The sequence below is a fragment of the Molothrus aeneus genome, chromosome 16, assembly GCF_037042795.1.
Source record: "Molothrus aeneus isolate 106 chromosome 16, BPBGC_Maene_1.0, whole genome shotgun sequence".
NCBI lineage: Eukaryota > Metazoa > Chordata > Aves > Passeriformes > Icteridae > Molothrus > Molothrus aeneus.
The window spans coordinates 15981869-16002474 of NC_089661.1; the positions used below are offsets into that span (position 1 = coordinate 15981869).

Below are 20606 nucleotides of genomic sequence, written 5' to 3' on the forward strand. Positions count from 1 at the left end.
AACCGGGGCGCGGCGGCGCGGCGGGCGCGGCGGAGGTGACGCGGCGGAAGCGGAGCTTAGGGCCGGGCGGGGCGGCCATGGAGCTCAGCGAGATGCTCTACAACAAGTCCGAGTACATCGAGACGGTGCGGGGCCGCGGGGAGCGGGGGAGCGGGGCTCGGGGGGCCGCGGGGCTCGGGGGGCCGCGGGGCCGAACCGGGCGCGCCGGGGGGCGGCGGGGCCCGGGACACCGGCCGTGACCGCCCGTTCTCCCCGCAGGCCTCCGGCAACAAGGTGAGCCGGCAGTCCGTGCTGTGCGGCAGCCAGAACATCGTCCTCAACGGCAAGGTGAGCGCCGGGCGGCCGCTTGCGTGTCCCCGGCGGTGCCCGCGGCACCCAGCGCTGCTCCCCCGCAGCATCGCTGCGAGCTGCCCGTGCTGCTCTGTAATGCTCGCTGGCCTGGTGCGAGCTGCCCGTGCTGCTTTCGTGTCCCGAGCGGCACCGTCCTGCTCTGTGCTAAGCCTGCTCTGTAATGCTCGCTGGCATGCCCACAAAGGCAATTGGTGGTTCCAACCTCCTGCACTTTTGCTTTGTTGTCACTTTCCTTTTGACTGAAAGAATCGTCCCTAAAGTAAGGGAATCTTGCTGGAGTGCCCGGGCCCCGGCATGAGTTTGTGTAATAAGTGCCACCACAGGCGGCAAAGGGAGCGGGTTTAGCTGTGTGTCCTTCTGCAGACAATCGTTATGAACGACTGCATCATCCGCGGGGACCTGGCGAACGTGCGGGTGGGCCGGCACTGCGTGGTGAAGAGCCGCAGCGTCATCAGGCCGCCCTTCAAGAAGTTCAGCAAAGGGTAAGAGTCCCCTGCCCCTTCCTTTAGGGAGAGACCTGAAAAATCTGTCAGCTTGACTGAGTCTTGTGTTCCGAGAACTCTTCCTTTTGCAGCAATTTGCAGAAATCATCTCTCAAACCTGCTTTTTCCTCAGATGCTGAGCTGTGCCTTGAGGGTTTGTGTTCCAGTCCTCTGTTGGATGGAAAGCGATAGATTAGAATAGCAAAGTGAAGAGCATGTTTCAGTTTCTGTGTGTTTATTAACAACATCTTCCTTCTCATTTGGGCCATCCTTTAGAGAGGAGAAACTTAGAAACCGTTCTGTCTCCCTTAGCAGCGGATCCACATCGGTTAATCCATCCGGGGACAGGAGGCTGTGGGGTGATTCTGGGTCTAGCAGTGCCAGTTTGTTTGTTGGATGCATACAAATACTCTACTGTCTTGTTGCAGGGTGGCTTTCTTCCCTCTGCACATTGGTGACCATGTCTTCATAGAAGAGGACTGTGTTGTCAACGCGGCCCAGATCGGCTCCTATGTGCACATAGGCAAGAACTGTGTCATTGTGAGTGCCATTTCTGTACTTTCTGTGAACTCCTGCGTGCTGCCAAGGCCTTGTGACAGCAGCTGAGATGTGTCTGCACCAGCTGGCTGGAGCAGGCTCACTGTCTGTGCTGTTCCTTCCTGCTCCTTGTCCTTCTCTGCAGGAAGCTGAGCGAGCTTTCAGGTTTACTTCTCTGAGGACAGCATGTTCAGCTGCTGCTGGCTGCAAAATCCATCCCAAGTGTTGTCCCTGTGGCTAATGGGGCCGCCCAGGGGAGGCAGCCTGGCCACAGAGTACAAGTGGAATTGTGTTTCTGTGTAAATAAGACCAAGTAGTCAAGGCTACTGTGTGCTGAGGTAGAGAAGGCCTTGCTGGTACTGCTTGACTCAGGTTTTTGGTGACAATTTGAACATTGACATGTTAATGTGCAGTGGTACCTGTGCTAGTTGAAAGCAGACAGACATTTTTCCTCAAAAAGAAAAGTTAATTTTATTGGGAGATCATTCAGTCAGGGTAAAAATTTATTCCTGTGATCTCTTATAAAGGATATGTTTTGAGCAATTAATTTTCTTGAAATTTAGGTAACATCAGTAATAATAAGAAAACCTCATGTTCATAGTGTTGTAAATATAAACTTTTCCTGTTCTCTGCTTTAGGGACGTAGATGTGTTTTGAAAGACTGCTGCAAAATCTTGGACAACACAGTACTCCCTCCTGAAACTGTAGTTCCACCTTTCACTGTCTTCTCAGGCTGCCCAGGTATGCTCCCTCTATCTTCCCTTGCACAAAACTGCAGATAACATGGATGTTCTTATTTTAAATGGGATTTCTATAACAAAGGTGTCCCTTAGCATTTAGTGCCTAAAAATAAAGTTACTGGGTACTTGCTGCACTGAAAAGTAGCCCTTTTAACTTGTGATACTCCCTGTTTTAGTGCATGTACACAGGTGGAACACGATGACTGATGGCCATGCTGTTCTTCTTCCAGGACTCTTCTCGGGGGAGCTCCCGGAATGCACCCAGGAGCTCATGATTGACGTTACCAAGAGCTATTACCAGAAGTTCTTGCCACTCACTCAGGTCTAGTAGCCACAGGAGCATTCTGGGGGTGGGCAGAGGGACCCTGAGCCCCTCTGTGCCTCAGCTGGCCTGGCCAAGCAGTCCCTCGTGAAAGCTGCTGTGTCCTGTTCAAACTCTGTGTGCTCGTCCAGTGTACTCCATCCCACGTTGTCCGAGTTGTGCCTCTGAATGTTCTGGAGCTGGGAAAGCTGAACTTGGGGCAGCAGCTGGGAGTGAGGCCGGGCTGACACCTGCCTCAGCCTGTCTGCTCAGTTCTGTCCTAACCCAAAGCTAGGCTTAGGTTTGTTGGGAGCAGTCTCCATCCCAGCAGGGCTGTTCTGGCTGTGCTCTGGGCACTTACCAGGGTTCATAGACCTTTCCTTTGGCACAATCCTTGCTGCCCATGGGCCTGCATGCTGAGGTGCACAGCCTCTTCCTTTCTCCCTGAGATTCTCTCCAGGGGTACATCATCCTGCTGTTGGCTTTAGGAGTTTTGGCTGACACGGACAGCTGTCTTCCTGTGCCTGACAGGATGTTCCTTAGCTTTTAGCTCCTGAAGGAGACCTGTGCTCTCACCCCTCAGGGCTAGTGTTCTTGGGGTCAGTGCCACTTCCTGACTTAAAGAGCCAAAGGCCTTTGAAAAGAGGATTGCCATGTCACAGAATTCAGTGCAGCAGAAAGTAGGTAATTAAAAGTGAGAGAATGCTGCAAATGTTCCCATTTATTACCCAGTGTCTGCATTTGCAGAAAGTTCTTCTGTGCTCTTCTGCATTATGAAACTTAAGAATGACGCTCAGACTTCTTAGAAAGAGTGAAGATTTCATTTTGGACATGTAGTAGAGCGCGAATAGTTCTTGCTGAGAGCAGCTCTGGAAATTGGAGGCATCTGATGCTCGTGTACCTGAGTACAGACAACTGGCTGCACACCAGTCTGCCTGCTCTGGTTGTGCTCTGTTAAAGCTTAGCCTAGTCCTGCTCTAGGTTTTAACCTGCATGTTGTAGTGTAGCAGCTGGGGGTTTAGGTGTGTGGCTGTGGATGAGCAGCCCTGGAGCCTCAGCTGATCTGTGTAGCAAATGCTGATACACCTTAGTAGCCAATAGCTGTGTGAGTACTAACGTGTGTAGTAGCTGCTGTACATCCCGTGTAAAACCACTGACTGGTTTGTATTTTTACTGTACATAAATTAAAGCCTCTTCAGTTGTTCAAGTGACTCGTGACTCTTCAGACCAAACTAGATTGAGGTTCCTGCTGTGCCTGGGCATGAGCCACAGCCCCTTGTCCTGTGACTGCTACAGCCTATTCTGGCTGTCCTGTGCATTACAACATGTAGTGAAACAGGGTGAAACAGCTGCTTGCTCCCTCTGAGGGGCCTGAGAGGTCTCCTCTGTCACAGCCTTGACAGGTTTGGGGCTTCTTGTGAGATTCCCTGCAAGTCAGGAGTTGAGAGCACTGCTTTGCTCCAGGGTGTCTCTGGCAGTGTCTGGCAGGAGTGGGGTGTCTGTGCTGTGTTGCTGTGTTGTCACCTCAAAGTTTCAACACCACATTGTGCATTTCACTGGGATCGCTTGATCAGCAGCCACAGCAGCAGGGAGAGGAGTGGGAGAGGGGATATGAGTTTGGGAGTGGGGTGGCAGCTGGAAAAGTCTGAGTGATGAATTTCCACAGCACCTGAGAGCAGAGCTGTAGTGCATGAAGGGATGTGACGCTGCAATAACATGTTTCTTGGCCTGCTCTTCCTTCTAGCTGTCTGAGCTGACTCTTCTGCCTTAATTAAAACCTCTTTTGTTGTCTTTGTTAAGGTGGCCTCTGGCAGGGCCTAAAACCAAGCCACCACTGAAGATCCCTAACACCCAGCATTGTTAACATTCCTTACACTGGCCACTTTCTCCTCCTGCCTCTGAAGCGTCCCTCTGACCTGGGCTCAGCTCTCCGCCTCTGCCAGTCTGGGAAGATGGAGTGTCAGTGTCCCAGCTCTGCAGGCAGCCTTCCATCCAGCGTGGTGCAGGAGTGGGGAAGCATATCCTACAGGGAGGGGAATGTCTTCTGTCAGCAATCTGTACAAACACTGAGCACTTCTAACCCCAAGTTGCTGTGTGGCTTCATTGATCCCTGTGTGCTTTGCTCGGTGTTGCTGATCAGGAGGGGCAGGGTGTGCTGCTGGATGTGAGGAGTTCAGGGTCCCTGGAGCACACCCTCCCTGCCTGTGCTGCTGGTGGCTCGGCGTGAGGAGTGAGGGCCTGCCAGGGCTGTGTGGGGAGGTCTGTGCCTGCTTTGTGGAGGGCAGAATCCCCTGGGATGATCCAACCCTTGAGCTGTGGCTATGGTGACCTGCAGGGCTCCTGGCCTTGTCTGTGTACTGGGCTCCAGGACACCCTGGCTCAACCCGCCGGGCAAAAGCACTGTGTATGCTGGTCACTGACGGTGTGTGTTGGTCACAGACAGTGTATGCCGGTCACTGACGGTGTGTGCCGGTCACTGACGGTGTGTGCCGGTCACTGACGGTGTATGCCGGTCACTGACGGTGTATGCCGGTCACAAATGGTGTATGCCGGTCACTGACGGTGTGTGCTGGTCACTGACGGTGTGTGTTGGTCACAGACAGTGTATGCCGGTCACTGACGGTGTGTGCCGGTCACTGACGGTGTGTGCCGGTCACTGACGGTGTATGCCGGTCACTGACGGTGTATGCCGGTCACTGACGGTGTGTGCCGGTCACTGACGGTGTATGTTGGTCACAGGCAGTGTATGCTGGTCACAAATGGTGTATGCTGGCTACTGACGGTGTATGCCGGTCACTGACGGTGTGTGCCGGTCACTGACAGTGTGTGCTGGTCACTGACTGTTCTTTGTTAGCCAGTGCTGAAAGAAACAGCTTCTGCCCATGGGGAAAGGGGGCAAACGGTGTTCATTCCCTCAGCCCACGGCACCGTGCGTGCCAGGGAGCAGAGAGCAGGAGCCTGGCTGGGGCTGCTGCTGTGTGCTTGTGGGATGTTTGTCATTGTCATTGGTGGTGGAGTTCAGGCATGGGAGCATCATCCCACGGTCACCTCTCCCGGCAAGGGGGCCCAGGAGCCAGCATCGCGAGTGCCGGAGAGCCTGGTGGGGGGACAGGGGGCAGTGAGGGCAGGGACAGCCCCTCAGAACTGCCACACTGGCACCCGAGGGGCAGCAGCGTGGGGGTGCCCGTGTTGTAAAAACCGGCCCAAGGCCGGTTCCTGGCTCCCCACGGGAGTCCCGCTGGGAACCGCAGGACATGGAAGCCGCGGGAGCAGGCGGTGCCGCCGCAGGGCCTCTGCCGGGAAAATCCACGCCGGTGCCAATCCCGGGGAATGTCCTTGGCGGAGCGCCCGGTGCCCGGGAGCGCGCGCGGCCGCAGCCAACGGCCGCCGGCGCACGCGCACACCGCGCGCCCCGCGGGGGCGTGTCCGAGCGCGCCCGGCCCCGCCCCCGCGGGTGCCTGTCTCCCTGGGCTCCCATGGTGCCCCGCGCGCCGCGTGGATTTTAAATCGTGCGGCCAATGGGGAGCGGCCGCGCGCGGTAACGGCCCCGGCGCCGCCTTTGAATCGCGGCCGGACCGAGCGAGCGGCCCAGCTCAGCCCGGCCCGCCGCGGCACCGGAACAGCCACCCGGCACAGCCACCGGCACCCGCAGCTGTACCGACACAGCCACCCGGCACCGCCACTGCACCGGGACCCGCCGGTACAGGGACTCAGCACACCCAGCTTCCCCCGTACCGAGACCCGCAGCTGCACCGGTGCAGGGACCCGGCACGTGCCGCTTCCCGGCACCCACTGCTGCACCGGGACCCGCCGCCCTCCCGCAGCCGCTCTTTCGGTGCAGGCAGCCGGGGCCCGGCGGAGCCCCAGCGCGGACACAGCATGAACGCGCCGGGCGGGAAGGCGGCGCGGCCGGCGGCGCTGGCGGAGCCGGCCCGGGCGGCGGCGGCGGCGGCGGCGGCGGGGGGGAAGGAGGTGCCGAAGGTGCTCGTGGACCCCCGCACCCGGCGCAGCTTCGTGCGCGGGCGGTTCCTGGGCAAGGGCGGCTTCGCGCGGTGCTACGAGCTGGCCGAGGCCGAGAGCCGGGAGGTGTTCGCGGGGAAGGTGGTGCCCAAGTCGCTGCTGGTGAAGCCGCACCAGAAGGAGAAGATGTCCATGGAGATCGCCATCCACCGCAGCCTCTCCCACCGCCACGTCGTCGGCTTCCAGGGCTTCTTCGAGGACGACGACTTTGTCTACGTCGTGCTGGAGCTCTGCCGCCGCAGGGTGAGGGGCCGGGGGGCGGGTGTCGGCGTCCCCGGGTACGGACTGTCCCCTTCCCCGCGTCCTGCGGTACTGAGCTCCTCCTTGTCCCGCAACCCCCGCCCCGGTACTGACCCCCCGTCCCCCGCAGTCGCTGCTGGAGCTGCACAAGCGGCGGAAGGCGCTGAGCGAGCCCGAGGTGCGGTACTACCTGCGGCAGACCATCCTGGGCTGCCAGTACCTGCACAGCCACCGCGTCATCCACCGCGACCTCAAGCTGGGCAACCTCTTCCTCAGCGACGACATGGAGGTGAAGATCGGTAAGTGCAGGGACCCCAGCCCGGGGACTGGCCAGCCAGGGCATCTTGGTCATATCCCGTCTCCCTGTCCCTCCAGGTGACTTTGGCCTGGCCACCAAGGTAGAGTACGATGGGGAGCGCAAGAAGACCCTGTGTGGGACGCCCAACTACATCGCCCCAGAGGTGCTGGGCAAGAAGGGGCACAGCTTTGAGGTGGACATCTGGTCCATTGGCTGCATCATGTGAGTCAAGCTGCCATGGAGATGGGCAATCCCTGTGGTTCTGGTCTCCTTGGCCCCTCTGAGCTTCAGTGTGATCCAAAGCTCCAGGTCACTGTCTCCACAGTGCTGAGGCCTGCTGCCAGGCAGCTCCCGACCTTCCCCAACTGAAACTTTCCCTGCAGGGTGCTGGATCCCAGCTTCCCTTTCCAGGGGACAGGATCCAGGCACAGTACACGTAGCTGTCAGAGTCTAATGCCAAGTGTGTTCCCCCTGCCAGGAAAGCCCCTAGGTGTGCTTAGGACATGGTTGCTCCTGTGCACAATCTGAGTCTCTTTTCAAAACTGACCCCCTTTTGTCTGGGAATGCCCAGGTACACTCTGCTGGTGGGGAAACCGCCTTTTGAGACCTCCTGTCTAAAGGATACGTACATCCGGATCAAGAAGAATGAGTACACCATTCCCAAGGTATGCTGCTTCCCATGGAGCGTCTGTTTGGCCCACAGAGGTGCTTGGTGAGCCTCCTGCTGCAGCCTCTGTGTCTGTCACTTCTTGGGCTCTCCAGCAGGGCAGGGGCTCTCAGTGCTGGGGGGCTGGTTCAGACTGGGGTGGCATGAGCCTTGTGGGGAGCCAGCAGCTCCCTGCCCTGCAATCCAGAAAAAATCTGAACTGGGCTGATGGTGTGTGGGGGTGAATGGACATGGGCAAGTCCATTAGGACTGGGCCAGGTCCCCAGCTCATCACACTGCTGATGACTTGGTGTTGCTCAAGTCGTTTGACCTCAGGCTTTGGGTGCTGTTAGGAGCCACCCAATTCTGCTTCCCCAGGCTTGTGTCCTGCTTGCCCAATGCGGCGCTGGAGCTCTGCTCCAGGCAGAGCTTCCCCGGGCTGCAAACCCCGTTCATTTGTCACTAGTGCACATTGTCCCTGACCCATCTCTAAACTCCACCTGTCCCTCAGCACATCAACCCTGTGGCTGCAAACCTCATCCAGAAGATGCTGAGGTCGGACCCTGCCACGCGCCCGACCATCGATGAGCTGCTGAACGACGAGTTCTTCACCTCGGGGTACCTGCCCAGCCGCCTGCCCACCAGCTGCCTCACCATTGCTCCCCGCTTCTCCCTGGCTCCCAGCAGCCTGGAGCTCGGCGGGCGGAAGCCGCTGACCGCGCTCAATAAAGGTGGGTGTGGGTGCCTGGGTGGGGCTGGGCACAGCCTGCCCGCCTCCAGCAGCATCCACAACCTTCAGTGTGCCTCCCTCACATCATGTCCTGATCCTTATGGAAACTCAGAGCATTTGTGGTGAGGGGGCTCTCCCTGCTCTGCCCGGGACAAAGCACTGCATTTGCTTCAGCTCTGTGAGGGGCTCAAACTGATGCCTGGGAAGTTTCACCAGAACACAAGGAAGACCTCTCCTATGCAGTGCCTGAGCACTGAACAGATTGCCTAGAGAGGGTGCGTGGAGTCTCCCTCCCTGGAGATACTCCAGAATCCTCTGGACACATCCTGTGTTCTGGAATTACCCTGCTCATGTGCCACCATGGTCCCTTCCCACATGAGTTGTTCTGTGTGTCAGGTGTTGTCTGTACCTGGTGCCTTTGGAACCTCGCCCTGGTCACATCTCAGTGTTGTCTCTCTGCCCAGGACTGGACAGCCCTGCCCAGGAGCCCTTGCCGGAGAAGGAGGAGGCGGCGGGGCTGCGGGAGGTGGGAGATGCTGTCAGCTGCCACCTGGCTGACATGTTGCAGCAGCTGACTGCAGTCAATGCAGCCAAGCCCTCCGAGAGAGTGGCAGTGAGGCAAGGTGAGCCTGGGGCAGCCCACAGGCCTCATGGGGTGCACTGGCTGTGGGAAATGTCTCCTAACAAGCTGCTTTCTTCCTGCAGAAGAAGCTGAGGACCCGGCCTGCATTCCCATCTTCTGGGTTAGCAAATGGGTGGACTACTCAGATAAATATGGACTCGGTAAATACCATTGGTGGCAATGCTTCAGGCTTTCCTTGTGTCTGAGGGGGCTGGCAGAAGCCTGGGTTGGGGCATTTCCTAGACCTGGGTTTTTAATCACCATATTCCAGTGTGTGTGTTCAAGACCGCTGCCAGGAATCTTACCAAATACCCCAGGAATCCAGAGCAGTGGTCATCAGCCCTGGCCACTTTAATGTGGACAATGGTACCTGTGCATGACCAAGTTCTCCCCAGGCTGCACAGGGATCCAAGGTGGCAGCAGAGGCTGTTTTTGAAGCAGCTGATGCAATAAGGGAGATGACTAATCCAGAGGTGGAAAAGTGCCAGCCAGACCTCCCCAAAGAGGAGACCTGGCAGGGCCTTGGTGGGATGGCTGTTAGGGAATCCCTGGGTGATAAACCATCTGCCTTGGTACTTCCCACTGCTTGTTGTCCCCTGAGATTGGAGGTCTCATGGGGTCCCTTCTGGGCAGGCTACCAGCTCTGTGACAACAGCGTTGGGGTTCTCTTCAATGACTCCACTCGGCTCATCATGTACAACGATGGGGACAACCTGCAGTACATTGAGCAGAACAACACCGAGTCCTACTTCACTGTGAGGTCCTACCCTTCTGCCCTCAACAAGAAGGTCAGTCCTGGGGGCAGGAGCCCTGGCTGGGGAGTGGTGAGACTCCTGCCACCCTTAGGCTTTGATGGGAGGGTGGGTTCCAGGGAGAAACGTTTATTGGAGGCCACTGGCACTTTACAGGCTTCCTCTAGCTGGTGGCACATAGCCCCAAGGACAGACACTAGCAGCTCTAGCTGCTATCTGAGGCTCGTTTATGAGCAGTTAGTCCTCACAAGACATCCATGTACAAAGTGTTCAGCAAAGCAAGTCTGATGTGTCACAGAGTTAACTTTGACGATTTCCACAAGTTTTTGCTGTGACACCTCAAGCTCTGAGAGATGCAAGGAGGATCTGGGACTGTGCTCCCCCTCCCCATGCCTGGGGTCACCCTCAGCCCCTCACAGCCCATCCCTTCTGCAGATAACACTACTGAAGTACTTCCGGAATTACATGAGCGAGCACTTGCTGAAGGCGGGGGCGAACATCACGCCACGGGAAGGGGACGAGCTGGCCCGACTGCCCTACCTGTGCACCTGGTTCCGGACCCGCAGCGCCATCATCCTGCACCTCAGCAACGGCACTGTGCAGATCAACTTCTTCCAGGTGAGGCTCTTTGCAGGGCTGTGGCTCTGGCTGCACGTGGTGTGGCTTGGACGGTGGCAGAGGGGATGACCTGAGCCAAGGCTGTGCCCAGGGAGCCTGGCTCTGGGAGCTGTCTGTGCTGCTACCTAAAGCCCCCAGAGTGTCCTCCCTTGTGAGGGGCTGTGCTCTGCAGCAGCAGGCTGGCTGCTGCAGCCAGCTGTTGCCCTTTGCTGCACTCTGAATGAATTCTACAGAGGGATTTTGTCACACACTCTGGGTGTGCTGAGATGGCTCATGCTGAGGAAATGCTGCCCCAAGGAGCACGGTGCTCAGTGAGCATGTGTTCTCACCCCCCAGGACCACACCAAGGTCATCCTGTGCCCTCTCATGGCTGCTGTGACATACATAGATGAGAAACGGGACTTCCGCACGTACAAGCTGAGCCTGATCGAGGAGCACGGCTGCTGCCGGGAGCTGGCCAGCCGCCTGCGCTACGCCCGCACCATGGTGGAGAAGCTCCTCAGCTCCAAGTCTGGCTCGGGCCGCGTGAAATCTTCCTCCTAGACCTCATTCTTGCTGGACTCGACAGCGGTGCCAAACTGCCCGGCTGCGGAGGGAGAGGTCTGGCAGCTTCCCTCCCACGGCCCGGCTGGGTTCCCACTCCTGGGTATGGGCTCACTGCCCCGAGGAAGCCCCTGCTGCTGTGGGAATGGTGTTGTTCACTGACTGGTGCCCAAAGGTTTCTTGCTTCCTGCTCCTAACAAAGTGTATTTTTAAATTCCCTACCTAGTCTGTTTTTCTAATTTCCCAAAGCCAAAAACCCAGCTCCAAACCAGCCCTCTCGTTTGAGGTGCCTGGGGCTGCTCTTGAGAGAGCAGAGCTGGCAGTGAGGTGTCTGTACATGGCTGTGCCCGTGCTCTGGGCTTCGTTTCCTCTGGCAGAAGCTCAGGTAAGGTATTGAATGAGCCCGGGGTGAGATTTGAGCAATTGGCCTTTTAATGCTGAAACTCCATGAAACCTCAACTTTTGTATATTTCATAACTTGAATAAAGATTGTTTAACAGCAGCCAGGCTGTTTCACTTCCCTTTGCCTTGCTGAGAGAGGGGGCAGCACCTCTCTGCCTTCCTCTCTCAATGAGACATCCTCTTCCCCTTGGCCTGGGCTTGCCTCTTCCTTGGCTCCATGACTAATTATGGCTAAAGAATCAGCACAAGTCCTCTCAGGCAGCAGGAACCCAGTGAGCTGCCTGTGTTGTTCTCCCACCACTGCTCCCTGCCAGCAACCAGAGGTGCTCTGAGGCCAGTTTCTTTTTATAAGCAGGACAAGTTTTAGTTTTAGTTTTTTAATTTTTTATAACATTTTGTATAAATATATTCTGAAAAGAAACCTGGTACAAACCTTGTTACCTGTGTAACAAAATCCCACACCCCAGTACACAGAGGAATCAAACTATACAAGATTATTGCTGTTCCACAGAGGAACTTTGCTGTGGGGCTCTCTGTGCCCATGGGCTCAGCTGGTGCTGGAGGCTGGCTCATAGGGCCCACATGCCCATGGGGCTGCCATGAACCAGAGCACCCATGGGACACCAGCCCTGGGCAGCAGGAGAGGCTGGGGGAGCTGCAGGCATAGGCCTGTCTTTGAGAGAAGGATCCCAGGGGCAAGGAACCTCCCTCCTTTGTGCCCAGAGACAACTGTTCCTGGATGCTGTGCCGCCAGGCCTGGCACAGGCTGCTGGGGCCCCTAAGGGGGAAAGCCCTGTTGTGAGCCCAGCTGAGATTCACACCCCCATGGTGGGGCTGTGCCCCCACAGCCCAGTGCCACGGGCAGGTCCCGGCCCCAGGGTGGCTGCTGGGCCTGGCCTGGTGCGCACAGCCCTGCTGGGGCTGAGGGGCAGCTCCAGTGTCAGGACTGGGAGCCCGGTTCTGAGCACAGCTCAAGGAGCTGCGGCCCCAGGCCCTGGCACAGGAGAGAACCTAAGGCACAAAGCTTTCTGTCCCTGGTGACTGTCCCCTGAGGCTGATGGCAGCCTGAGGGCGTTGCTGTGCCAGGGCTCCACTGTGAAAACACAACGTGTTTTCCTCTTTCTTCTCCAAGCACTGTGTCCACCTGAGATGTCCTTGTTTTCTGACCCAAATGCCTTCACACCTGAGTCTGTGTTGGCAGAGTGTTGGTTGCCCAGAGGGTCCCCCAGGTGAGAGCACGGTGCTGTCCCGTGCCCCAGCTGCTGAGCCCTCGTCTGGCTGGCAGCAGGACCCCGAGACAGGGCCTGGGTGGGGAGCAGCAGCCACAGCCCTCGGGCATGACCCACAGTCCTTGGGCATGACTGTGGCTCTCGGGTGTGACCCACGGCCCCCAGGCATGACCTGCAGAATTCGGGCACTGCTGCCCCTCAGGCACGATCCATGGCCCTCAGGCATGGCCCCCGGTCCTCGGGCACTGCTGCCCCTCAGGCACGATCCATGGCCCTCAGGCATGACCCGCAGCCTTCGGGCACTGCTGCCCCTCAGGCACGATCCATGGCCCTCAGGCATGGCCCCCGGTCCTTGGGCACTGCTGCCCCTCAGGCACGATCCATGGCCCTCAGGCATGACCCGCAGCCTTCGGGCACTGCTGCCCCTCAGGCACGATCCATGGCCCTCAGGCATGGCCCCCGGTCCTCGGGCATGACCCACGGCCCTCAGGCAGCACCCGCGGCCCTCAGGCGCCGTCGCCCCTCAGGCCCTGGCAGTAGTAGGAGCGGAAGGTGCGCTCGTGGGCACAGACCCGCATGGCCCCGTGCGTGTGCAGCAGCAGCCGCGGGAAGCGGGAGGTGAAGTACTGCACGAAGCCCTCGGGGACGGAGCCCAGGGCCACCCGCACATCGGCCGGCAGCTCGTGGTAGTGGTGCTTCTGCAGGAGAGAGGGTGAAGTGAGCGGGGACGGGGACAGTGGGGGCGGCAGGGCACCGGGGCAGCTGGGTGGTCGTACCTTGTTCCTCATGGCCCGCAGCAGGTCACGCACTGACCCCCCCTTGTAGGTGCGGAACTTCCTCAGGTCTGGGGACAGCAGGAGAGACACGGAGTGAGGGGGGACACAGCCCATGTAGTGCCAGCCCCAGCCCGGCTGCACTGTGGCCTCCCAAGGAAGGGCTGCCACCTTTACCTGCCCCGCTTTTGGCTCCTGGGCACAAGCAGGTGCCTGCTGGCCAGTAAAAGCACCAGCCCCTGAAGCCCCACTGCTTCACTGGGCCCAATGATGAGCCTGGCCCCTCCATGCTCACCCATCTGCAGCGGGAGGGAGATGTGCATCCTCCAGTTGGTCCTCACCACCGCCCGTCCCCCCAATTCCAGGGCTGAGACGATGGGCCCCTCGGCTGGCTCCTTCTCCACGCGGTCACTGACGTCCTGTGTGCCCAAGAGGTGGGTATGGCACTGCCCCTGCTCTGCACGAGGTGGGACACAGACCCAGGGACCCCTCACCCCCCATAAGAGTAGCTCACAAGGAGCATGTAGACCTAAATGCAACAGTTTCCAGCATGTTTTTCAGTGCACACCTGTCTATGGGACAGCACAGGCTCACCTGGAAGAACTGCAGCTGCTTCTCCTCACTCCAGAAAAAGGGATGCACAAGGACCACAGGGGCCGAGGGCCGGCGCTGGGGCTCGGAGCTGATCATCGCCACAATCAGCTCCCTCGCAACGAGTTTGTCTGGGGGTGAAGCAGAACAGCAGAGAGCTCACCCCTGCGCCAGGAGAGGCAGCTGCCCTCAGGCCGGAGCCTCCCCGCGGTGCAGGGCCGTGGGGACGGGTCTCACCGTGAGCCTCCTCCTGCAGGCAGCTCAGCTGGTAGCAGCCCGCCAGGATGTTGGCCTGGCGCCGCAGGCTGTCCCCAAAGGGGTGCTGGCCCCCCGACACCACGTAGTAGAAGATGCACCCGGCTGAGAAGATGTCCACAGCACTGGTCTGCAAAACATGGGGGCACAGGGGACCCTCAGACAAAGGGCGAGGAAACCTTTACCTGCCACTTCTCTGTGCTTTCATCTGCACAATTTGTCATTGGCTGCAGAGCTGCTGGAAAATGCATCACATGAGACTCCTGCTCTGCTACCTGTGCTTAGGGAGCCCCATCACCCCAGGTCCCCAACAGAGAAGGGGTTTCCAGAGGCACAGCCAGAATTCGGGACTCCACAGCCCAATGGACACACAGGGGCTGCAGGTGTCCCACCAGCAGGCAAACAGACACCAGCATGAGCCCCAGCACTGCCCTGCCCAGGATCAGTGCAGCAGCTGCTTCCAGTGGGAATGAGATCCCCAATTCTGAAGAGAGAAGCGTGACCTTGGCAGCATCTCACAGCCCCTCCAACCTCCCCACCCCGAATTTCTGAGGACTAATGGAGCCTAATGAGACACGGGTGCTGAACACAGCTGGGCACTGTCCCACAAGGGCAGGAGCATGGGGACAGCCCTGGCAAGGAGCACAGTGCCTGTGTCTGGGCTGGCTCTGGCTCACAGAGCTCTCATCTTAATTGTGCACCCCAGCAGTGTGACCTGGGGACACCACCAGCATGGGGACACTGCCACAATGGGCCCAAGGAGCACCCGGGGCAGGGTGGCCACGGCTCACTGACAGGGTTCTCCTTCGGGGCCTCCTGCAGCACCTCGGGCGCGATCCAGCCCTCAGTGCCAGGGATCCCGGAGCGGAGGCTGAAGCTCTGTCGGCCCCCCTGAAGCTTCTTGCAAAGGCCGAAGTCGGAGATGATGGCGCGGATCTGCCCGTGGCGGTTCGGGACAGAGATGAGGATGTTACAGGGCTTCAGGTCACGGTGCACTGCAAGCGAGAGGCTGTGGTGTCACCCGGCAGGGCTGGAGCAAACAGGGCTCTGGCACAGCCCCATGTGCTGCTGATCCCCACAGCCACTGCCCAAACCCTGCAGCATGAGGAGGGGCTGCAGAGGGGACTGCTGGCCCTTACCGATGCTGAGGGAGTGCAGGTGGGCCAGCCCCGACATGGTCTGACGCAGCACGGACACCGGGTCCAGCCCACGGCGCTCAAAGCTGGGGCTCTCCACGTACTGGAACCACACAGGAGAGGAACTAAGCCTCATTTACTGGGCAAGGGCAAGCTGGCTGGAGAGACACACCACCCAGAGGAGCCGCTGCAGAGGCAGTTTGTGCCCAAGGCCGGTGTCTGCAGGGCTCCTGTGCCCGGCTCACCTCCTGCAGCGTGGCGGAGCACAGCTCGATGGCGATGTAGTGGAACTGCCGGTCCCGCTCCGTGCAGAAGTAGCGCACCACGTGGGGATGCTCGTCCGACTCCCGCAGCAGCCGCACCTCGCGGTCCAGCAGGTGCACACACTCGGGCAGGAGGCGCTTCACGGCCACACTGCGGCCCTCGAACTGCCCCCTGTGCACAGAGTCCCGCTGTGCCCCTGTGCAGCAGGGCCCGGCCACCCTCACCCAAGGATCCCCACCATGCTGTACCCACACTGCTGCACCCCAAAGCCTTGTCACATCACTGACAGGACGAGATCTTCCCAGTGTAAGCTGGGAAATGGAGGGTCTCAATTTTGCAGGAAAATGACATCCCTCATGTTTTCTGTGTTCAGTGCTGGAAAAGGGGCTCAGCCAGAGCCTCGGAACTGTGAGAGGGGCCAGAGCCAGTGCAGGCAGGCAGAGAGGGGGTGTAAGGGGGACCTGCCCTGTGTACCCAGTGCCTGGTCAATGAGGGCCACGAGCCCAGCTCCAGGATGGGCAGGATGAAGATCAGACGAAGGTGAAGGGGGTGAGCTCTCAAAAGTCCCTGAACCAGTGGCCACCACCCTGAGCTGCCTTGTCACTATCCCTGTCACCATCCCACTACCCTGGCTCCCAGGGAGAAAGGGAGCAGAGGGGGGACAGGCACCCAGTGTCACCCACCTGAAGACAAAGGTTCCTCCAGCTCCATGGCCCAGCACATCTTTGGGGTTAAAAGAAACTTTCCCAACTACAACCAGGTCTGGTTCTGCATCTGCAATGGAGAGAAGACAGCCTCCATTAGTTCTGTATGGAGGACACCTGTTTCTCTATTCATCTGGCCATTTCTTGGGCCCTACTCCTATGTAGCCCATGCTTATTCAGCAGCAGATCAGCACCCATCCCAGGTGGGCTGCAGCCCTCTCATCTGCGGGCAGCCCTGCACCTACTCTGGGTGCTAGTGTCTCTGGACAGAAGCCCCCACAGCCTGCCCATTGCCCCTGCACCCACCTTCAGCAGCCCCTGGGACAGCTGGCTCTGGGCTGACTGTCCCGTTAGCCGGGTCCTTCAGGCAGGTGGAGGGGCTGGAGCCCTGTGAGAGCTCTGAGGCACTTCCCTGGCTCAGCTCCAGCTCCCCGGGCTCCTCAGGGACGCCCTCCCTGGAGACTCGGCCCGAGAGCAGCATCTCCTGCTGCTGCTGCAGGAGCTGTATCTGCTCCTCCAGCTGCTGCTGCTGGGCCACATGCTGCCGCTGCAGTTTCTGGAACACAAACCACGGGAATACTCAGAGCCTGGAACCACGCTGGGGCGTCGGTTGCGTGTCCCTCTCCCTCCACCACCAGCAGCACTCACCATGAGCAGCAGGACCAGGATTCCCCCGCCCAGCAGAGTTGTGCCCACGCCAGCCATCACCAGGTCCCAGGTGCCAGACTCGGGGTACACCTCCAGCTGCTCCCCCAGCGTGGGGTCTGCCTGGAGCTGCCCCTCGCTGCGGACAGCTGGCGCCTCCGGGCTGCTCGGGGCCAGGAACTGCAACACACACCCAGGGCTGGCTGAGGCACAGACCGCAGGGCACTTGGCTTTGGGACTTCCTTCCTGTCCTGTCCCATGCTGCGGACCCACTGCCCACCCCAAGCAGCACAGACGCCTCAGTGACCCAGAACCCTTCACCACTCACATCGTCGAACACGGTCCTGCTGGGAGGAGCCCTGGGGATGATGGTTTCCGTGGTTTTCCTCAGGTTCTCTGGGAAGGCTCGCAGCATTGTGGTGTGGACCAAAGGAGGCAGCTCATGGTGCCCTTTGGCAGGAGGGGAACAGAGACAACCCTCAGTTCACCTCTTGGTTTCAGCATCCATCCCTTGCCAGCAGTCCTGGCCCTCCTGGAGTAGGAGGGTTGCTTCTCATGGGACCCCCAGCATGGGTAACTGTGAGCCCTGCTTCAAAGGGTCCCTGCCCACCCCTGCACAGGATGTCCAGCAGTCACTCTTGGAGAGGGGACAAGGAGGGGCTGAAAGGAGTCCCAAGGGGCAGGGGACACAAGGAGGGGCTGAAAGGAGTCCCAAGCCAGCGTTAGCCCAGCCCGAGGTGACTCAGCCTTAATCCCATTCATCCCGCTGGGCAGAGCAGGTTGCCTATTGTCCCTAAAGCACAGCAGCAGCTCGGGGTGTTCCCCACCGGGCACCATCTGGGAGCCAGGACATGGGTGAGTCTGTGCCTACCACTGCTCCGCACCTATGAGCAGCCACTGGTTGGGAGGTGAGGCGATGCTGCCCTGCGGGTACTTGACGTCCGTGCTGGGTGTGATCTCGCACTCCCCGGACTCCCTCATGGTCACCTCGTCCGTGGTGGGGCCATCGATCCTGGCCAGTGTGATGCCCTGGGGCTGGGGATGTGGCAGCTCGTGGGGCACCAGGCAGCTGGACATGCCATGGTGGCTCCAGAGGGGCAGAGGGGACACTCACCACCAGTGCCACGCTGCTGTGCACCAGGGAGGTCACAGCATAGAAACTGGTGGCGTGCTTCCCCACGTAGAGCGCCGGCCTGCAGGGCAAGGACAAGCATCACCTTCCATCCACCAGGACCAGGGTGGCCGAGCACGGGGAACACGAATGCCACCGGCTGCCATCGCTCAGGAACCACCTACAGCAGCTGGGTCTTGGTGGCAGTGAAGTCCTTGACGGACTGGTAGCTCCACTTGAGGACGTGGATGTCCTGTGACTGGAAGGTCAGATAGCGCAGGGTCTCCATGGCCAGGTTGAGGTGGGGCAGGCGGCGCAGGCTGTCCTGGTGCCACAGGTAGATGCCAACCACAGGTGAGCCGTAGTTCTGCGCCCACAGGACCTCTCCACTCTCCTTGTCCAGGGTCACCACCAGCCCGTCCCCGCTTGAGGCCAAGTGTGCCATTTCTGCAGAGAGCAAGAGGGATGAGGGATGCAGCACTTCAGCTGTGTCTCCTCTGGTCACCCTCAGTTCTGTCACTGGCCATGGGCTGCTGCCTGTTCTCCCCAGCAATGGGCACAGCTGAGTCCTGCTGCTGTGGGCACTGGGGAGCTGTGTGCCATGACTGCCACGGCTCCCATGGCCGCTGCAGTTGCACTCACTGTAGTGGTAGGACTCATCGCAGAGCGGGGCCGAGTACTCAGAGAAGGTGGCATTCCAGCGCAGCTCCCGTGACTTGGTGTCATACATGGTGATGACGTACTCTGGGGACAGGAGCAGGGCACGAGGTCACCTGCAGTGCCCCATTCCTGGCACCAGGTGGTCGATGGGAGCACTTACGGGTCCGTCCGATGTAGAGCAAGGGGCTGGATGGGCACAGACCATCCCAGGCCTCTGTTGAGAGGGTGGTCTGCTTTTCCCCTGACTTGGGGTCCACAATGAACCAGCTGTCCTGCTTCTTCCCTGAGAAGGAAAATGCCTTCTCTGTAAGCCCCCGCAGCCCCCTGTCCCCAGGAGCTCCCTCTGAGCCCTGCCTGTGGCCCCGCACGGCTCCTGGAGCCCAGGCAGTGCTGTCCTGCACACCCCAGAGCTCCGTACCGGTGTAGAGCACCCCGTCCGAGCTGCGGCACGGCGAGGACTGCACCAGCTCCGGGATGGTGAACGGCAGCTTCTGCAACACAGGAGCAGGGCAGGGTCACCCCTGCAGCCCAGGGCACCCCAGGGCTCACAGCATGCCCACGGCCCCACAGTCCTACAGACCATCAAGCCTTCTTTGTTCTTTCCTCCCAGGATATACAGGCTGCCGTCATTGGGGTCTGGAAGGAATGCTGGCCTGGGAAGCACGAGAGAAGGATAAAACGTGAGCCACCCCCTGCCCTGGGCACCTCCAGGGACACAGAGTGGCTACACTGCAGAATCCCCTTTAGCAGTTTGCTCCAGGGTGAGTCCCTGCAGGACTTGACCTTTCCTGGGCACCTGCAGCGCTGGATTTGGCAGGAGATAAATCCCACTCTGGTCAGTCCTGGACTTCCCACAGCCACCCAGTGCCCACCCACCAGGCTGGTGGATGCCCTGCCTGTCTCAAGGAGCTCTTGCTGCCCCGCCTGCCCCTGAGCTCTCAGGGGGATTTCCCTCTCTTTCTCTCCATGCTGGTGTGTGTAGTCGAGCTGAGAGTTCCTTGGCTGTGCAGCAGGTGCCAGCTCCTCCTCATCACCATGTGCCAGCACCAGGGACAGGGTAAGGTGATGCCACAGCATGGGCTGGGCATTTCATTTCTCTGTGTTTCCCCTTTCCTGCTGTTGCTCCATCGGTTATCAGGGAGCCTCCTGCACTGCCCAGTGGGGGTGACACTCACTCTGCCACATAGACCGGCACCTGCAGAATGGGATCTGAAACAGAGAGTGAGAGGCCACATCAGCAGCGCTCCTGTGAGTAGGACAGCACAACACCACTGTTTACCCAGCGTGGCACTGTCACCCAGCCCAGCCACGCAGCCTGTTTGCCTCTCAGAGCCAAAAGAGACACCAGAGGCAGATGCTCATCCGTGCCTGGGGCCAGGGCTGGCAGTGCACCCCAGGCTGGAGGCACTGGCAGCCCAGAGTTCATCCAGCAAGAGCCAGGCAGGGGAGCGTTCCCAAACCCCAAATATGCTCCAGGAGCTAGGCTGTAAACAAATGCCTCCCAGTCACTACTCACCATCCTTCAGGGTCCACTTGATGTCCCCTGTGCTCTTGCTGACGGCGTGAAGGTTCCCATCCAGTGTGGAGATGAAGAGCAGTGTTTCTGGGACAGTCACAGCACTGCCTTTGAGGCTCTAGGACAGACACACTGTCCTCAAGAGATCAGCCAGACTTGGGAACAATCCCCCAGCCCAGCTCCTCTGTGCAGCTCAGCTCCTGGGGCAGCTGCACCCTCAGTGACCACCCACCCCTACAACCCCTGGCTCACATCCCACCAGAACCATCCTGGGGCTGGAGTAGCCTTCCCTCTCCCTCCTCTCCCTGGAACAAGTTTTCCCACAGGTGGGATGAATTGCAGTGTGGCTGTTCCCAGTCACAACCCTGGATGCCTTTCTAAAGGTGACAAGAGCAGCTCCTTCCAGAAACAAACGAGTCTGGTGACTTTTCATGCCAGAG

General features: G+C 59.3%; 3 protein-coding genes across 3 annotated transcripts; 2 read left to right on the plus strand and 1 right to left on the minus strand.

Moving 5' to 3' along the window:
* The first annotated feature begins 36 nt into the window (after positions 1-36).
* Positions 37-4497, plus strand: DCTN5 (dynactin subunit 5). Its single transcript, XM_066560665.1, has 7 exons — positions 37-125; positions 259-327; positions 715-833; positions 1262-1373; positions 2009-2111; positions 2341-2432; positions 4212-4497. The coding sequence occupies exons 1-7, from the start codon at positions 78-80 to the stop codon at positions 4230-4232; spliced, it is 564 nt and encodes a 187-aa protein (XP_066416762.1). The 5' UTR covers positions 37-77; the 3' UTR covers positions 4233-4497.
* A 1793-nt stretch (positions 4498-6290) lies between these two features.
* PLK1 (polo like kinase 1) lies at positions 6291-11147 on the plus strand. Its single transcript, XM_066561056.1, has 10 exons — positions 6291-6674; positions 6802-6970; positions 7047-7191; positions 7541-7634; positions 8127-8346; positions 8810-8968; positions 9051-9128; positions 9601-9755; positions 10155-10337; positions 10674-11147. The coding sequence occupies exons 1-10, from the start codon at positions 6291-6293 to the stop codon at positions 10878-10880; spliced, it is 1794 nt and encodes a 597-aa protein (XP_066417153.1). The 3' UTR covers positions 10881-11147.
* Positions 11148-11650: 503 nt separating this feature from the next.
* On the minus strand, positions 11651-19850 carry ERN2 (endoplasmic reticulum to nucleus signaling 2). The gene is made up of 20 exons (XM_066560649.1): positions 19826-19850; positions 19231-19303; positions 19069-19141; positions 18811-18933; positions 18633-18734; positions 18176-18437; positions 17994-18072; positions 17764-17914; positions 17208-17329; positions 16883-17059; positions 16541-16790; positions 16214-16304; positions 15512-15701; positions 15270-15369; positions 14926-15125; positions 14113-14260; positions 13879-14006; positions 13580-13703; positions 13288-13355; positions 11651-13209 (listed from the first exon to the last, which is right to left on the minus strand). The coding sequence occupies exons 2-20, from the start codon at positions 19231-19233 to the stop codon at positions 13018-13020; spliced, it is 2583 nt and encodes an 860-aa protein (XP_066416746.1). The 5' UTR covers positions 19234-19303; positions 19826-19850; the 3' UTR covers positions 11651-13017.
* Positions 19851-20606: the final 756 nt, after the last annotated feature.

Bases quoted from the DNA above. Each gene is read 5' to 3' on its own strand.
- DCTN5 (XM_066560665.1), top strand. From the start codon at position 78: ATGGAGCTCAGCGAGATGCTCTACAACAAGTCCGAGTACATCGAGACG. The intron at 126-258 runs GTGCGGGGCCGC...TTCTCCCCGCAG, and splicing joins AGTCCGAGTACATCGAGACG to GCCTCCGGCAACAAGGTGAG. The intron at 1,374-2,008 runs GTGAGTGCCATT...TCTCTGCTTTAG, and splicing joins TAGGCAAGAACTGTGTCATT to GGACGTAGATGTGTTTTGAA.
- ERN2 (XM_066560649.1), bottom strand. The intron at 15,370-15,511 runs GTGAGCCGGGCA...GTGTGGTTCCAG, and splicing joins GCTCCGCCACGCTGCAGGAG to TACGTGGAGAGCCCCAGCTT. The intron at 15,126-15,269 runs GTAAGGGCCAGC...TCTCGCTTGCAG, and splicing joins CCTGCACTCCCTCAGCATCG to TGCACCGTGACCTGAAGCCC.
- PLK1 (XM_066561056.1), top strand. From the start codon at position 6,291: ATGAACGCGCCGGGCGGGAAGGCGGCGCGGCCGGCGGCGCTGGCGGAG. The intron at 6,971-7,046 runs GTAAGTGCAGGG...CTGTCCCTCCAG, and splicing joins CGACATGGAGGTGAAGATCG to GTGACTTTGGCCTGGCCACC. The intron at 10,338-10,673 runs GTGAGGCTCTTT...CTCACCCCCCAG, and splicing joins TGCAGATCAACTTCTTCCAG to GACCACACCAAGGTCATCCT.